Source organism: Gasterosteus aculeatus, chromosome 4 (genome assembly GCF_964276395.1).
Source record: "Gasterosteus aculeatus chromosome 4, fGasAcu3.hap1.1, whole genome shotgun sequence".
Lineage (NCBI taxonomy): Eukaryota > Metazoa > Chordata > Actinopteri > Perciformes > Gasterosteidae > Gasterosteus > Gasterosteus aculeatus.
This window is the reverse complement of record NC_135691.1, coordinates 3407093-3425299: the sequence shown is the minus strand read 5'-3', so window position 1 is coordinate 3425299 and position 18207 is coordinate 3407093. Positions and strand designations below refer to the sequence as shown.

At 49.4% G+C, this 18207-nt stretch overlaps 1 protein-coding gene and 1 long non-coding RNA gene across 2 annotated transcripts in view; one reads left to right on the top strand and one right to left on the bottom strand.

The window, feature by feature from the left end:
- Positions 1-18207, bottom strand: part of afg2a (AAA ATPase AFG2A) — a 69365-nt gene that overhangs the window by 42716 nt on the left and 8442 nt on the right. Inside the window, exons 11-15 of the mRNA XM_040173649.2 lie at positions 14278-14432; positions 9958-10167; positions 8141-8194; positions 7975-8054; positions 5498-5624 (exon numbers count right to left, since the gene is read on the bottom strand). Of these exons, the coding sequence (XP_040029583.2) occupies positions 5498-5624; positions 7975-8054; positions 8141-8194; positions 9958-10167; positions 14278-14432 (626 nt within the window). The remainder of the gene's footprint in view (positions 1-5497; positions 5625-7974; positions 8055-8140; positions 8195-9957; positions 10168-14277; positions 14433-18207) is intronic.
- On the top strand, positions 5496-8210 carry LOC144406281 (uncharacterized). The gene is made up of 2 exons (XR_013467512.1): positions 5496-6123; positions 7875-8210. It is a non-coding gene; the product is annotated as an uncharacterized LOC144406281 (long non-coding RNA).

Genomic DNA, 18207 nt, shown 5'->3' with positions numbered 1-18207 from the left:
ACACACACACACTTTTTGTTTTCTTTTGCCACTGTAGCTTCGAAAGCCACAAGCCAAGACTCTCGCTCTGCCTTCTAATTACTGCACCATAGAAACACAACCGGGGCCGGAAATACTTCCAATACCCTGGAAGCAGGACGGCGGGCGAGCGGCGTTTGAGCAAAGCAAAGCTCGCTGGTCGATACCGAGAACTCAAACCCGCGCTGGCGACCAGCCGGAAGAGAAGAGCGCCGCGTTCAATCAGAGAGAAAACGCCAGGAGAGATTCCATCGCGCTCGTCACCAGAAGAGAGACAAGGATGTCGGGCCGACGAAAAATAAAACGCGGCCTGTTGCGACTGGCCGGCGGGAGGGTTTTCTCCAAAAAAAAGGTATTGACGCAGCGAAACGTTAAGGAGGCGTGAGGCCAAGTTCGATTTCTTTACTTTGGAGCCAGAAGGGGTTACAACTTCCACTCTGGGACCCTCGGTCGGGGAAAACAAGGCACTTGTCCGATTCAACGACGATTCCGCGAGAACAGCTTCAGAAAAATGAACGTGCGATCTGCTCGTATGATTTTATAACTCATTTGGTCGCTGTTGTCTTAAATAGTCATGAGGGGGAAAACAAATATGCTGGTTCACCAGGCATGTGATGAAAGTGTAAATCATTTGCAAAACACCACTGATTAAATCTGGGACACACACACACACACACAGTGACATGAGCTTTAAATGCAACAGAACGAGAGGAGAGGAGAAAAAGAATGATCAAAGGTCCACTTAGCTTGTGCCTGAATATTTACCAAGTGGCTCGCTAATTGCAGTCTGGGGGAATTCGACTGTGATTACAATTAGCAAACGTCCAGACCGGCTCGGGAAAACACTGGCAGATGTTGGTGCCGCGCCGACTGGCCCGGTGGCGGCTGTTTACTTTGCACGAGTGGCGCTGAAGCCCCGGCGAGCCACGGAGTGGAGCTCCGTGGAGTGAATGCGCCTGAGGGCAGACGTTATGAATCACGGCGGCCGCGGTCCGCTCAATGGACGTTGACAAAAAAGAAGGAGCTCTAACTCGGTAAAAAACAAGAGGAAGAAGAGCAAGAAGAACCACGAGACCGCGGAGGCTCGTGAAACATCTCACAAGGCCTCGCAGGTCTCAGCGCTGAGGAGCTTTCAGCTATATTTGGAGACAACAGTGAAATGCAGTGCAAGTTGCACAAGGTATCGTAAACCAAATACAACGGGAATACTACGGAATCCTCCGCCGGGCCGTGAGTCAGCCTGCGGCCCGTTGTCATGTGGTGAAACTCCTTTCAGCGCGACGTGCTCCCCGCTGTCGCCCGCACCACAAAGACAGTTGGCCACAATTAGTCACGGCTTTTATCCGAATTCCTCGTATCCCTTTGAGTGCGCACTGTGTTCCTCAGCGGAACGGGTTCCTTACTTCACCGGGAGCGCCTGCATTTACTCCGTCGTGCCTTTTTTAATCCGTAGCGATTGTCAGCATTGTCAAAACTGTGAAAAGAACTGACCCGTGTCCGGTTTGGCACCACCTCCTGTTCAGAAGCCACATTACAGTACAAAGCAGGAGGGGAGTGGGGGGGTGGGGGGGGCACTGACATATGCAATGAATAAATGCTGTTGATTGCTTTGTTTTCTTGGTCGAGATGCATTCCAGACAGCAACACAGGAATAATCCATGTTGGAGTGGAGACGAGTGCTGGGATCTACTGCAGCCGTCATCTCCTCGCTCTCCGCAAAGGCCCCAGACTCCTCTGAGAGAGAACATCCGTTTGACCTCTCAGAAGCCGCTTTGGTTGGTCTTCTGAAAGCTGGTACAACTCCCTCCTCGGAGGAATCCCGACCATCAGCCGCTATAATGTCAACCGTTCACCATTTCGGTTTAGCGTGTACTTGCCAATTGAGGAACCCCTCGGGTCAAGGCGCTAGCATGGCTTCTTAAATGTACGTATTGTCTGGGTTTTACATCTTTGTTATCAGAATAATACATTTAAAATGCATCACGTGATCGTTGAAACCACTCCACGCGTATTTTCCTGACTGCGGATGTGTATTGACAGGATAGTCAGGGCGTCACAAGTGTCAAAGTCTCATCGGCCACATTAATTGTTCCTTTTAGAGTTCCAGGATGGAGGTGTTGCCCATTCGAATGCCTGTTTGGTGTTCAGCCCCCCGATCTGATAAAAGCCCAGTTGGGAACTTGTGTTCCCAAACAAAATGCCCATCTGCTTGTCATCATCTCCACTGTAAGCAGTCCTGATAGATAACGCCTGGCACACATTTGGGTAAATACACATAGGAACTTCGGTGAAAAAATAGACACCATCTCTCCTGAGGAATAAGCGACCAACAGAAAACAACCGGAGGAGTACAAATAAATAAATTAAAAGTCCAAACGAGTGGAGTGGTGGAGCGGTAAGCCTAAAAAGTGGCTGAAAAGCGACGCCTGGGTGTTTGAGCCATCAACTGGAGGGACAGCTGCTCGACAAACAGAGTGACAGGAGGCTCTTCCTCCTCAAAAGGCTGGATAAATATCCCCAGCGGTGCTAATCAATCACCACGGCCCAGTCACAGCAGGTCAGAGGTGGGCTCGGCTGATTGGCGCAATACAAAAGGGAAGAGGAAGTGTAAGACGTTGTTTTAAGGGGGGGCCGGGGTCTGGTGACATGTCATCGCGTGGAGGAATGGACTAACCTACTTACATTAGTCACTTCTTAGTGCGGTTAGATATGCGGCCGTAGATGATGCCGCCGGAGTTAAACAGAGCAACGTGTGTGTGTGTGTGTGTGTTTGGCACAAGAACAGATTATTCTGGTCCGCCTGCACTGTGGAATAAAGTGCGTAGGAACCATCGAAAGTGATACAAAAGCGAGAGGAAATCGCAGGACTTTGTGTCCTTTTGTATGAAATCAAAAAAAAAAGAAGTCATTTATCCGCTATCTTTTGTTTTCCGTTTGTGAGGATGTGATTCAGCTGCATCAGTCACATTATGTCTGCGTGTTGTTGCATACTTGGTCGTGTTTGTCACCGATGGTACAAAGGCCGGAGGAAGTCGGAGGACTTTGTGAGCGTGTAGGAGAAGGAAAGGATGTCTCAGTTATAGAAGTTGAAGCTTCGTGTATTAAAACAGGATTACAACGCTCAAGTTGTTATTTAATAATAAAAGAAGTTAGAGGAGGTGTTTTCAAACCTAAGACCACCATGTACAGGCTTGATCCAGGATGGTTGAAAGATGGACATCAGGCCTGCTCTTCTCAAACCCCCCCCAGACCTCCCCCACTTCATCGAGGCCCCCAGGAGCTTCCTGAATGACTTCATTGACACCCCGGCGAGCCATTAATCTTCATTTGTCCCATCATTTCCTACCATTGGTATGGTAATGCCCCCAAAGGGGGGCCATAACGGCCGGCAGGGTGCTGAACGTGGGGTGCCTATCGCTCCATTTGGCAGCTTCCGTTCCCGATGCAACGTACTGGTTCCTCATTCAAATGACTCAAACCTTGCTGAACCACGTGCACACACACACACACACACACACTGGTGGATCGAGTCTCCAAAATATATTTGGACTTTTAGCTTTAAACATTTTTTTCTTATTCTTGAACTGTTTTTTTTTTTAAACTTTTTTCAAATAGTTTTTTCAAAACATTTTTTGACCTAATCTTTTTTTACTTTCTCTTTCATTTTTTTGACATAAAATTATTTTTTTTTCAAAATATTTTTGATCTATTTTTTAAAACTTTTTTTTGTTATGACATAACATATTTGACATTTTTTCATTCATTTTTACTTAGCTCATTGTTTGAGCGAATTTTTTTTGTCTTTTTTCATGAGATTTAATAAGACCTGACATACGTTTTTTTTTTCAATTAGATTTTTTACATCCAATATTTTCTAAAATACTTTTTCAACCTGTATTATAACACAAACAGTTGAACACTGGAAAAGCTGCTTGAATTTTGCTTTCCAAATCTATAAAATATAATCAACGAGTAGAAGGTTGAAAACAGATAACACACACAGATAATTCCCAGATTTGCTTTTTAAGTTAAATTGTTTGTAAAACATGAATTTAAAAAATCTCTTATCGGTTTTAGAGCCTCTATTATTATTATTCCCAATATATATCATTATCTTTCAGTGATAGATGGCATTTCAGAATGAAACGCAGCGCTACAGCATCAGAGATGTAAAAGTATAAAGTAAAGTTGCAGAGGAAGAAAGGCAGAGACGTGCGGCTGCCCCAGAAGGAGCTTAGAAGCACCGCGTCTTTCCTGTGTCCTTTTTGACAAGGCACAGACTCCCCCTTTGATCAGCACTCAGGAAATTTCATTAGGACGGAGATGGGTGGATAAGAGACCAAAGAAAGCTTTTGTGGATGGGAAGAGGAAGAGATGGAGATAAAAGGGTAGAAAATAGAAAATGGAGGGGCGGTGTGACTTGGAAGGGAGAAGAGAGAAAGGAGAGATGAATGTTTACCCCCCTATTTTAAATCAAATATCAGAGGTAAACTTTGGTTGAGCTCAGCTAAAAGCCATAGCTAGAAGCCAAATATGAGATGCGACATGGCAATCAAAGCAGGGTTTTAGCTAAATGCTAACATCAGAATCAGGGCCTGTGCTTACGGAATGTTATAATGAACTTTAACGAACCGTAAACAAAAAGGTGAAAGCTTCAAAACTAACAGCGCCACACCAACACTGGGGTTGCGACGTGTCAATCACCAAAGCTTGCTTATAATTAGCATCCATTTGCCTCTAAATGGACCATATTTACCAAATAAAAGTCGTGCTGTACTGAATGAGACTGAAATGTTTACTGAGGTAATAGATAAAATCATTTTATCATAGACTTCTATAAAACCAGCGGAGTTGCCCCCTGGTGGCCGTCAGGGAGAATGCATCATTAAGATGCTTCTGCAATGGCTTCCCTTATCTGACACAGGACCTCGTCGTTTGGTCAAAACATTAACATGTTTACAATGACATGGCAAACATCCTGATGCTAACCCGAACTCACAGCAAGTTAGCTTCATCCAGAATAAAATGTCCACCTCATGGTTGCAGAGGAGGAAAAGACAGTGGATCCCAGAAGCCATTAGGATGAAAAGATGGAGTTTTCCACTGTTGTGTCCTGGGTTAGGAACATCTGTTTTTCCTTCTTCTTTTCGGTCATGACGGGGCACCATTTGACAGTGACAGAAGTTTTTTGGCTCCACTTCGACAAACTAAAACTAAACAACTAAATGAACATGAGCTCCAAAATAATTCTAAATACCGCAGCCAAAAAAAGAAAAATTGTACCAACCAACAACCAAAATGTCAAGGAAGACAAACCGGAGCGGGCGACCTTTGACCTCATCAATCACGTACAACAGAGGAAGTGAGGCTCAGGAGGTGACAAGGGAGACAAACACACAACATCTCCCCGACCGTATCAATCAGGGGACCAAAGAGGAGGAAGGGGAGTTAAAAAGGCAGCGCGCCGGCGTCTGTTTACCTTATCGATCATGTCGGGCCGGTTGGTGGCAGCCAGCACGGTGACGTCCCGGAGCTGCTCGATGCCGTCCATCTCTGTCAGGAGCTGAGCCAGGACCCGGTCGCCCACACCGCCGGAGCCCGAGGCGCTGGAGGGGTGAATGAGAACGCCAGACGGATGAGTGGACGGGATGGAAAGAGAGAGAGAGAGGAAGAGACAATGAGGTTGACGTGTGGACAGACGGGTTGATGATGGAGAGGGAAAGGAACGTATGTAGGGTGGTCAAGAACGAGCGAAAAGGGATATTATGGATGATGCAAACGGAGGAGGGAAAGCCAGCGGAGGAACGGTTTAGCAGCGGGAGTCGGATTAACCACAGGCCTCACGCTTCACTCATTCCCCAGTGCCTTGCTGTACTCAAGTAATGAAAAATAGTCGCCAGTTCTTGAACCCTTGCAGGGAACGTCTGAATAGCTTCACTGACACTCTGATGGCGGCTTCTTTCGTTTGCACAATTCGTCTTCGGCAAAGAAAAGGCTTTGGCAGCGGAGAGCGAGCCTTCGTGCCAATGACGTCCCACCGAGCTGCAGCTGAGACCACGTCATCCCTCCCGAATGAAGCGGCCCTCCTTGAGACAAAGTTCACAAGTATGTCCCCTTGTTTGGACTTGTAAAATGTAGCGCCTCCGCGCCGCCAAATTCAGCTGGAAACGGCGGGGTTCATCCCGCCGGGGAGCCCGCGAGATCAGCGCGAGCAATGCGTCGTATTCAAAGTCATACAACGTTTCTCATTCTCGCACCATAAAATAAGTAAATTAAATCTCAACATCGTGGATCACCCGGCGCACATCCGTTACCCCAGTTAACAAGCAGGCGATGGCTTCGGTTTCGTTGTCATGGCAATGGCATCGTAAGGCAGTGGTGGTGCGTTTTAGGTGGCTGGTGGTTTGAAGTCTGTATTCGGTCGAATAATCACAGAAAAAGCTCCTGAAATTGCGTGATATTTGAATGAACATTAAACATTTGGCTTAAGTGTAAAGTAGCGTACGCTCGACGCTCCGGTGAGGAAGTGAACTACAGTTTCGTGGTAATGAGAAACTGCGAGCAGACGGAGAACACAAACGAAAAATATGACCTGCAGCTTTGTCCTTTAAAAACTCTCAAAGGTTTTCGTCAGTGCATTACGGGGGGAGGGGGGGGGGGTTCTTTTCCATGACGCCGTGCAGACAGCCACCCTTGTCACACACACACACACACACACAAACAGACACACACAGTCTGTGTTAGGGCCGGCGGAAGTGCCAGACGTCGTTAGTCGAGAGAAGGCTGCAGAGGAACACAAAGGAGCTCTGTCACTGAGATATGAAGGGAGAGACAGGGGGGAGGGGGGTTGTGAGGAGAAGAGGAAGGAGGACAGCGAGCGATGAAGAGAGAGACGGGGGGGGGGGGGGGGGGGGTCACGAAGGAGAGGTGGTGAGATGGGGGAGAGAAAGTGAGCGATAGAAGGAAGGACGAAGGAACAGAGGAAAGGGAGGAAGGAGGCAGAGAGAAAGGGGGCGAGGAAAAGAAAGAAAAGGCTTTCGACTTTCCTTGAAGCATCTGAATGTCTTTTATTCATCGTTCTCTTCTTTCAAATCCATCGGGCCTTCAGTTCTCACAATTATCTTTATCTTTTGTTTGGTTTTCTTTCAGGAATGCAGCTGGTTTTAAATTCAATTCAGTCAATCATGGAGGTTTTTATTTTGTCTTTTTTCCTCTGTCTGACATCCACTGCCCCCCCCCAGCCCCCTCCCCCCCCTCTCTTCCTGTCTTCCTTCTGTCTTTTTCATTTTATTCCACCAGTTTAGACTCGTGGCAGGTAGGCTGACAGATTTACAGGTGCTTCTCATCTCCTGCCTCCAGAGAGGAAAAACACACACACACACACACACACACACACACACACACACACACACACACACACACAAACGTACACACTGCTACGTTCTGGTTGTGTCAAAAGTTGAGGTCCTGCTGGCCTGCGTTAGCCACTTCATTGATTAAACATGGCAGGAAGTGAAGATCAATAAATAACGATTCCGAATCCGAGCTCAGCGCGTTATTTATTTCCCGCTAAGTGGCGAGTGGCCAGGAGGGGCGGGTCCAGCCACATGTCAATCAAGCCGCACGGAAGATCAGAGTGGAACTGCAAAAAATGGAGTGAAGAAGACGTGTCGCAATGGAGTGGAAGAAAAAGTTGACATGAAGTTTGTTTCAAGAGCAGATCTTGTTTTTCTGTCTCAATCTGGTTTGATTCTGGAAAAAACATTTCTTTATATGTAAAAAGTACATAATAGTAGATACCTGTACTTTAATAAATACTACTAAGAAAAGTCCACCTTTTGCTGAACTGCTTTCAGGAGCAGAAGAACTTTGAGATGTCAGAAGAAGTGGGCGTCATGTGACGAGGACACCGTGGGGAGCGGCGACGGTTTTTTTTTTCAAACGACGGCGCCTTACCTTCCCCTCTCGCTGGCCAGGGCGTCGATCTCGTCGAAGAAGACGATGGAGGGAGCGACGGCCCTCGCCTTCCGGAACACCTGCGAGCGGAGCGGCGAGAGAGGAAAACGACTGACGAGTCGCAGAAAGCAGAACCGTCTTGGTGACGGCCGGTAGACCTACTTACCTCTCGCACGGCCCGTTCAGACTCCCCGACATACTTGCTCAGTAATTCTGGACCCTAAGAAAAATAAAAAGTTGGTCTGTAATTTGAGTTGGACTTGTTAATAACAACCCTACGTTTTGTTTCATTGTATGTAGAGATGTGTGTGTCTCTTTGTGTGCGCGCGTCAGTGTGGGTCTGTGTTTGCCCGAGGCGATGCCGGCTGTAACCGTGGTTACGTCGTGTGAAGCGTCACCAGGTGGCAGACGGGTTTAACAGCTGGACGGGGGTAAACTTTGGCACGGACCAGAGGAGCAGCTGGTGGAGATCAGAAAGAGGAACGCGGGGATCACGCAGCGGGAGAATGTCACGCAGGGCAGCGCGGGTTTGTGTTTCTACGTCGTGGGTCAGCTGGGCGAACGCCATTCATCGTCATTTAACTGCTGCAGCTCTTTGCTTAGAACTATCACGGCTACTGCAGTTAATCGTTTGCAGTCCCAGCATGTGCCAGAGTGAAGACGCCAACAGGGTGGTTAGTAGATGGTCACAGCCACTGAGGTGGGAGATACAACCGGCGCCGCTAATCTTACTTTTACCGCTACCGGCAGCCTGAACCTCCCTCCCCCTCCCCCATTCCTCCCTCCTTTAAAAGCTCCACTCAGCCCCCCGAGAAGAACTTCCTCCCCTGCAATCCGCCCCTTTCGACACCTCTGGGCCGACGGGGGAGACGACACTTGACTCCCGGCCCCTTTGTCTGCCGCAGTAAGTGTGGAGGCTGACTCGTTAATCCCGGGTTCCTCTCTCTCTCTCTCCGGGGCAGAAGCCCTCGGCTGGACACGCTGAGTTTAAAGCCATTGACAGATACAAATACAAGCCGCGCCACAGTGTGTGTGTGTGTGTGTGTGTGTGTGCGTGTGTGTTTGTGGCTGCAGTGGGAGGAAACTGAAATTGACAAGATGATAATAGGGCTTTTTCACCCAGAGGAAACAGGCTGAGCCTTAAAGTATCCACATTTAAATCTGGATAACGTATCTATGTCAAAGCAACCGCTGCACTGGAAAAACCTGATACTGTTATTGCAGACGCTGAAGAGCAGCGGCAGGATGTTTTTTTTTTTTAACCTCTTCGAAACTTGCAAGCCCTTTTTTTTCGTCGTCTTCGCGGCACACACAAATGCACGAAAATGCAAAATGCACAAAAGCGCTGCTGCCTTTTATCCCCCGACGCGCCACCAAAACCCCGCTTGAGAGGTTCTGTCGAAGCGTCCCGTCTCGCACGGCAACAGCTCTGGGAGGGTTTACCGATCAAAAATTCAACAAGCTGATCAATCAATCCCTGTCACCCGGGCCCGACTGGAGGATGGGGTGACGAATGAGGGGGGGGGGGGAGACAAACACGGGGTCAGAGGTCAGAAGAGGGAAGCTTTGTGCAGAGGAAGTTGGGCAGTCGAGGCCGCGTCCCCCCCCCTCCCCCCCGGGTCATCAGGGAAACATCTCCACCAGACACTCGTTCGTTGCTCTGTATCAAATATGTGGAAGTGTGAAAACCAACGTGACCCAGATGAAAAGGTGCACGAAATGATGCGTATGTATTAAAAGTGCTGTATTTAGAGTGATGCTGTCACAGTGTGGAACGAGACGAATTCTTTAAACTTAAAGCTCCTTAAAAAGGTTCTGTCATGAGATGCAGAACATCTGGCTGTCACACATCTAATGGGTCTAATGGGACTTGTGTGAAAGTGGGAAACAGAACCGCCACAGGACAATCGCGCAGTGAAGAAACGAAAGGGAAACTGTTCGCTAGGGGCTGCATCTAGAATTACGACTGTGATGAAGACTCACCTTGACAGCCAGGAAGTTGAGCCCACTCTCATTAGCCAGGGCCTTGGCTATCATGGTCTTGGAGCAGCCCGGGGGCCCGTACAGCAGGACTCCTCTAGGCGGCTGGATCCCCATGCGGGTGAAGGCCTCGGGGTGCCTCAGGGGCCACTCCACGGCCTGCTTCAGTTTCAGCTTCACCTCGTCCATCCCGCCCACATCCGACCAGCGGACCTGGAGGGACGGAGCGGCGTAAAGTCGGGATGCTCAGAAGGCGGATTCTGCCGCCTCTTTTATTTACGTTGCAGATTTGGACGATGGAATGATCCTCCTTCGCTCCCAAAGACAAATCAGGATCTCACTAAGCTGTGTGATTAACGTAACATTGAAAGGTCCATGAACGCAACATGAGAGTTTGGTCTTCAGTGTTTACAAGCAACTAATCAAACTGACAAAACTGAGAAGGAGGAGAACAATAATGTTAAAATAATGATTAAAAGAGGATGTGGTCGTCCAAGTAGGAAGTAGTAGAACGAGGCGTAGTATTTGGAGCCAAAATGAATCATTTGATTGCATCCGGTTCAGTGGCATTAATCCATCACACAGTCAACATGCTAATAGACAGAATGCATCCGGTTAAGCAAAGTGGAAGTGGAGAAGCAGGAGAGGCCCGGTGCTGATAGATGATTAACACCTACTGGCTCCAGGATCAAACCGCTGTGATCGCAAACAATGAATGCAACGGACCGATCACACCGTGAGTACACGATGAGGTCACCCTGCGTTCTCAAGTCGCAGAGTCTCCCCCGGCGGGTGACGGGGTCGGGGTGGAAGGCGGGGGAGGAAGGCTTGTGAAATATAAAAGCATATTTGGATGGAGGTGGGGGAACCGAGGGATCTGGACGGAGCAAAGAACTATAGACGGGAGTCCGCCAACAGCCGGATGAGGGATGGAGGGAGGGAGGGAGGGAAGAAAGGAGGGAGGGAGGCAAAGGGTCCAGCGGTGAACAACCGGAGGAGATGAAGCAGATAAAAAGAGAAGCCCTCATCCAAAAGCATCTCAGACCTCTATCTCACCCTTCCTGTCTCGCTTTTCTTCATTACCAATCCCTCATCCCTCCCTTCTCCCGCCTCTCTCTGCACCCTCCCTCCCTCTCTTTTTTTTTTTTTATCTACCTTCACTCCCTCCCTTTCCCGCTATCTTGAGCCGTCTTATCTTGCTCACTTCCTCTCCTTTGTGACCGAGCTCGGCTCTCTGAGTACATTTACACGGCCAGAAGAAACCTGGTTACTGGAGGAAATCGGGTTATGCAGGAAGTGCAATGTGTTTACATGCACTGTAGTAGCTTGGTAATCAGATACCCCCCCCCCCCCCCCCCATCTGTGACCTTGCCTTGAGCAATGCCTTATTTTAAAAGGAGCACTCAGGTTTTTTTTTTTTTTCTTTTTTAAGTTTACTTCTCATTGAGAGCGATGTCATCATCGGTGGGAGGAGTCAATACGTTGAGTGCAGTTAAACAGGAGGGTTTGCAAAAAAAAATGCTATTCAGTTGCCTTTTGGGAATTGTACCAGTTTCTTGTTTCTTGGACATCGAGTATTCAAACCATTCAATCATCTATTCGGATCTGGAGGTGAAAATGTTCTTATTTGGTTCCAGCTTCACATAAAGTGTCTCTCTTCCTTCCTCTCCTCCGGATCCGGCTCATCTTTACTGCACCGCCGTGGTTCTTTTTCTCTCACCTGACTCTTACAATCACGCCATCTCTCCCTCCCTTAAATACTGCAGCCTCTCTCTCTCTCTCCCCCTCTCTCCCTCCCTCCCCCAGAGGTAACACATCCCAGGCCACCGGCGCCGTCTCCGGGGAACGACGGCACCTAATGGAAACCTGGCGTCTGGCCACATACTGTAAATACCAAACAATTTATGGACAGCGCCGAGCGAGAGAGAGAGACAGGGAGGGAGCGAGAGCGGAAGGGACGGATGCCGGGGAAGAGGAGAAAAGGGAGCGGGAGAAGAGGAGTGGTGCGGAGATGAGGCGATAGGCCGGAGGCCGGCCGGCGAACCAGAACGCTCGTTTGTTTTTTTTAAAAAAAGGTAAAGTGCGGCCAAATGAGCGGCCCCACGCAGGGAGAAGTGAGGGAAACGGAAGAAACGCGTTTAATGGGTAGCGGTCAATCAATGGCGGTAATCTGATTGGCAAACGTTTAAACAAACCACCGGTGCTCTGTGGTACTTTGTGAGGGCTCCGATTGTTCCTTCGATCGGGGCCCAAAATCTCTCTCAATGCAACTGCATCACAAACAAGTGAACTAAATGGTTTCTGCATAAGCTCGCGGTCTGTTTCTAGACAATTTGCCCAAACAGCACAGCGAGATGACTGCTAATGTACAAAGTGGCTTTATTATAACATAAAATCCTGAGACCTGCGAAATCCCCCCACCCCCACCCCCCCCCCTTTCCAGCAAGGAAGCAGATGTGCAGCGCGACGCCGTGGAGTCTCATCTCCACCCGTGTTGTTGCTTTGAGGAGTCATTGTAATAAACAACAATATAAATGAACATTAATTGAAAGGCGGCTTTTGTCACGAATGAAGCGTCTGTGGAATTAGAAGGCAACGTTTTGACTCACACCTCGCTGTTCTCGCCCCCCCCCCCCTCCTTTCCTTTGGTACAAGACCCAGTTATTATCTTTTACTGTTGTTTTCTGAACTTTACAAGGGGCCTCTCAGGCTCTGGCCCTTTGATGGGGTTGAAAAAGGAGGGTGTGGGGGACTTCTCAAGAACTCAAGGCGAGACGTGGAGTACGTTTTAAAAGCAGGAATAAATGGGCTTGTTAAGCGGCGGCCAAATGAAAATATTAAAGCCAGACTGCACGATTATTTAAAAAGAAAACAATAACGGGAATGACGTCGGAAGGGGGGGGGGAGAGTGTCTTGTCACAAACGAAACAAAAGATCAAACGCTGAACTTTATAATTCATACGACACGGATCGAGAGGCGTGATCTGCGCAGCTCGACCCTCCACACGCGTGATGTGAGGAGCTTTCTGAAGGCGTCCGGCACCGTTGGAAGTTTGTTATGTAATATGGATTAGAAACAAATGTTTGCTCTGCGTCCGGCCTTTCAGCTGAGCTGGGGATGGGAGGAGGAAAAAAAAGCCCCCACCCCGCCCCCCACTCCGCAAACGCAAACTCTCTCCTCGCTCTCGTTTCCAGGAACGTCTGTGGCGGAGCTCAGTGCAGAGCGCCGCACAGGCAAGAGGGCATTTCTTCTCCTCCTCCATCCGTTTTCTGTGTGTGTGGTGGGGAGGATGGGGGGGGTAGAGGGGAGGAAAGGGGGGAGTGGGGGGTGGCGCTGGCAGGAACACTCAGCGACCCGATCTGCTTCCAATTACCGGTGCAGGATGATGTTAGGCCTCTTCCTGTCCGTTATGTCTTGCACATGCAAACTTCAAAACATCCTGGAGTCTCACCACTGTCCTCTCATCCCTCCCTCCTTTTCTCCCTCCCTCCCTCTCCCCCTGCCATCCGCAGAGAGCCTCATCTTCATTGCAGTGGAGAGTAAAATAGTCCACAGAGTCACTTCCTGGGCCTGACCGCTCACTCAGCTGCCGTTTTTGATGAAGCCGCCGGATATTTGTTTTGAGATCAGATTTGGGCATTTTGTCGCCTAGTAGATGAACCTGGTTCTAAACCCCACGCAGCCCACGGCTTCAGGTCCAATTCGAATTTAAGCCTCGAGGCTAAACTGTAGAACTCCGTCCCATTGGAAGATCTGTGGACATTCTTTCGATAGCAGCCGCAGACCCACCTGTACGCACTATTCATTAGTCATTTATGCTTTAAAGTCCTATTGTGTCACAGCTGCTTCATTTGTCTTTTATTGCGATGCACTTTGTGAACGCCGCTAATAGACTTGAATTACTTCTGACCAGCTGCATTTCTTTAATCCCTCCCGGGCCAAATAAACAGAAGACACAGACACACTTTGCAAAGATTTAAGAACCACGTCTGTCAGGCCTGGAAGGCAAACGTTTTCCACCTTTTAGTCTTTTATTTTATTCCCGGGCGGCAATTACTGCACACAGCCCCTTTATTTCCACACCGACAGAAACCGGAACCGTCTCACGAACCTTTCCCTTGTTTCGACCAGCGGAACCGGGGAACGGATTTAGTTCCTTCTACGGAGAGATTACCCATAAACCACAGGGGCAGAGTTTGCAGTGTGCATGTAATCGGTCGAATAAAACAGCCGAAGAACCCGCGTCCGCTGTAACTAGTGTAACCATATTTGGATAAATGAAACACATGATGGGGGGGGGGGGGGAGTGGGGGGGGGCGTACCTTTGGGACGTCCACAGCGACCTCCCTCATGGCGCTGGGCTTCACCACAGACATGGCCCACTGGAGGTCCTGCAGAGCGACGGTCACCGTCCCGCTCAGCTGCCGGTCCGACGCTTGGGGGGAGTTTCCCAGCGCTCGCCTCAGTGCACGCATGCCTGCAGAGAGACGGTTCAAAAGGCTCAGCCCGAATCCACCAGAGAGAAACCAGCATAATGGGACGGCTTAAAGCGAATCATTGGAGGAATTTAATGCATGTGAGTAGAGTTGAAAAGCAAAGAAAAAAAGAAAAAAAGAAAAAGCGATGCTCGTGTTGTTGTGTCTTTATGGTTTTCCATTCAAAACCCACAAGAAACCGCTCAAAACATTCAGGCTCGTACACGCCGTGATGATACATGTGAATCTCAAAATGAACACTAATTCCCCTTTTGACCGCCGAAATAATTGGTCCTGCATTATTGGGGATATAAACTTTTTTTTTTTTAAAAGGCTGACGGAAAGGGAAGCGTAATTGAAGCGCTTAAGGTTTGAATACCCTCTGAACAAAAAAACAACCGCAGCAAAACAAACTGCGATGAGCCTTTGTTTGGTCTCGTTGAAGAGGACACGGCAGATTGATGGCAAAAGAAAAGATCTCTGCACAGACGGCTCTGCGAAATGCCACGGCGATGAGTGAGCACGCACATGCAACACATACTTGTGAGGCGCAGGTCACAGAAAGGAGCGGATTCATCCACAGGAGGGGGGCCGCGAAACGCCGCTAGGAGCGTTTCTATCCATGTTCTTCATTGACACCGTTCATTTCATCCGAGACGTCGTGGAGGGGAAACGGACCGGTAAGTAACTTTGCCCCCAAGGACATTCTTATGTGAGGAACAGAGAACCACGGAGACGACTCCATTAGATCGTTTACAAACCGACTTGGATGAGCACTGAGGGCATCATTTCCTTCTATAAGCAGGGATGGTCAAGTGCCTTGCTCAAAGGCAGCTATGTAAGCATCTCTTGCGCCTCCGCCCTTTGAGTCAGTCATCAGATGTAAACCAACGCCCCCCCCCCCCCCACGCTTCTGTTTCAGCAGCCACTTGAGTGGTTTTCTCTGTCAGCGAGGAAATGAGCGTTGATTGAGGGCCTTTTTTCTCTCACGGCGCTCCTCCTCCCGTTGCTTTTGTTGTGCGCACACTGTGACATTCCCCAGATTCTCCAGAACCAAAACGCCTGAAACACCGCGCCATCTTTTGTGTCTTTTTCTGCTTTTCATTTTACAGAGAAATGGCCGCCGCGCCTGCTGGTGGCGCTATCGCGTGCACTCGGGCGGGGGGCGGGGGGGGGGAGCAGACGACAGAGGATTTTAGCTCAGACTGCAGACTGGTTTATATTATAGGAGAGAGGAGGAGGAGGAGGAGTAATGCAGGCCGGCCCTCCGTGAGCACGCCGAGTCGGGGTCAGCGCGTTCCTCCGTCCCGGGCCGCGTGCCGTCCGATGTCCCTTTCTCTAGCTCTCTCCACCCCCCCCACGCCCCCCCGACGCCTCCTCCATCTCGCTCCCCAACCCCACCCACACCCCCTACCATTAGCCACCTGCACTGTGGATCCTGATGTACAAAACTTCAACATGCATTATTAAGCTGTTATACATTAATAATAAAAGGTTTTATATTGGGACATCTTGACTAAAGGGTCACGTAGTATAGCGCGCAGACACACACACACACACACACACACACACACATTTTTCATTTTGTGAAATTTTAAGATGAATTTCTTTGAGTTTAAGTTTTCCATTTTTACATCCAACTCAATCCAATTTAGCAACGAGGTTCTGCCCGGTTGATGTATGACGCTTTATTAGATTGAAACCTTTCTTCGTAATAGATTCGGAGGCCCTGCAGACTCAACACTTTTTTGAATGTTTTATTTATCGCCCTGCACCTTAAAGTGAGACGGTAATTCACAGCCGTGCGACATTCGGTTCAAAGGCCCCGTGGACGTTTCAGCGATTGCTTCTCCAGGAATCATCCGTCTTCTACGGGGGAATGAAGCGGCCCGACCAAAGGAGAACCCGAGGTTCAGAAGCCACAGAACTCTGAGTCCAGCGGAAAACTTGATAGCACGATGCGCCTCGGGGGATTCGCTGCTCTTGGCTGACTCCAAGCACACATTTGGTTTAGTTATGAAAACATCCGATGGGAGGAGAAAGAAAAAAAAAAGGAGGCAACACAACAGAATTTAATCTGAACCTCATGTGGACCTCATTCTCCTCCTCCACTCTTGTTTGCACCGCAGAACGCTTCAGAATTGCCCGAGACCTGAAGGGAAATGTTGAGAGGGCACCGGATCAAAGCCCTGAATACAAAACTACATTTGTTTATGACACCCAGAGATGTTTCAACTCGACGTGACACCACAAGCACCTCGAAAACAAGACACCGCCTACGCTCCCGGACGTGGATGCATCCAACACAAGGATTCAACCAGCGTCTAATGATCCATCAATCAACACCTACCAGGGACACATCAGGGCGCCGGCATGTACAGTATGTCCAGCATGTCCACCGTTACTAAGGACAACTCACAGAGTAAATACGCGTATACAAAATAAATAGCGGATACTCTCAAACATTGATGTATTTGACTATAAACCAAACCGAGGCCCCCCCCTCCCCGTAGATATGTATGGCACGGTGCTACGTGCAACCCGCGCGGCTGCGTCATGCGCTTTCATTTGTGCAACTGCGAGGAAACTGCGCGGCAGAGAAAAGGGAAGACGAGGTCGGGAGTTTGAGTACCAGTAGAAGACCTCACAAAGGGAGACGCTCACAGAGCTCCATTGTCAGAGACAGCGGCCCGGGAAGGTGCGTCAGGACGTCTCTCAACAGTGCATTCCACATTGCAATAGGGGAGTCGGTAAGGGGGAGGGGTGTGGTGTGGTGGGGTGGGGTGTGGTGGGGGGGGTCGCTGCAAGATCGATGGCGCGAGCTCTCCCGCGGCAGAGAAATAGTTTGGCCATTGCGGCATCGCCGTGGCCGAGGAAGGTTTTCATTACTCGCCGGGGCTTCCGGAGCGTGCACCTGTATTTACAAGAGCCAACATCTGGTCCCAGAGCCGCAACACCGCAGTAATATGTATACGCACACACACACACACACACACACACACACACACACACACACACACACAGACACAGAACTACACGCAGACCTGAGAAAAGACAAAGTGCTCACACACTCCAAATATGCAGAAACACACACACACACACACACACACACACACACACACACGCACGCACACACACGCACGCACGCACAGCTGTCCCTGGGTGTAGGTGCGTGCTGGGGTTGAGGAGTACAAGCAGCACATTTCCGGATTTTATAAACAGAGGCCTCAAATAAACCTCACGTGCTGATCCGACTGATATTCATGGGACTCGTCCACAAAGTGTCTTTAAAAGGACACGCGAGTCGGGGAGCGAGCTTTATAAGGACACGGGATGTGAACACTTGGTCCTCCTCTGCGGGATTCACGTCAAACACACAGACCTCTGCGCCACTCTGCCACGCCGCTTCCTCCTCCTCCTCCTCCTCCTCGTCCTCGTCCTGGTGAGCGTTGAGCTGCACGGGGTTGCAGTGCGTCAGGGGGACCCCCCCTTAGACGCTTAAGACGTAGAGCTCGCTCCGCGCGGGGAGGAAGTCGGACGCCGAGGAGAAAAGCCTTCAGCCGACAAAGTGCAGAGTTGCATGTTTATTATTCCGTGTAATCAATTGTTCTGCCCCCCCCCCCCCCTCTTTTTTGTTCCAGTGGGCTTCCCCTGTTTAGAGAGGCCTGTAAACAGTGTATCCGGATGTGGCACAAACCAAACAAGCACCCTCACACACACGCACACACACGCACACACACACACAGGCCGTGGAAATGAGTCATCTGCCAGCGGCGG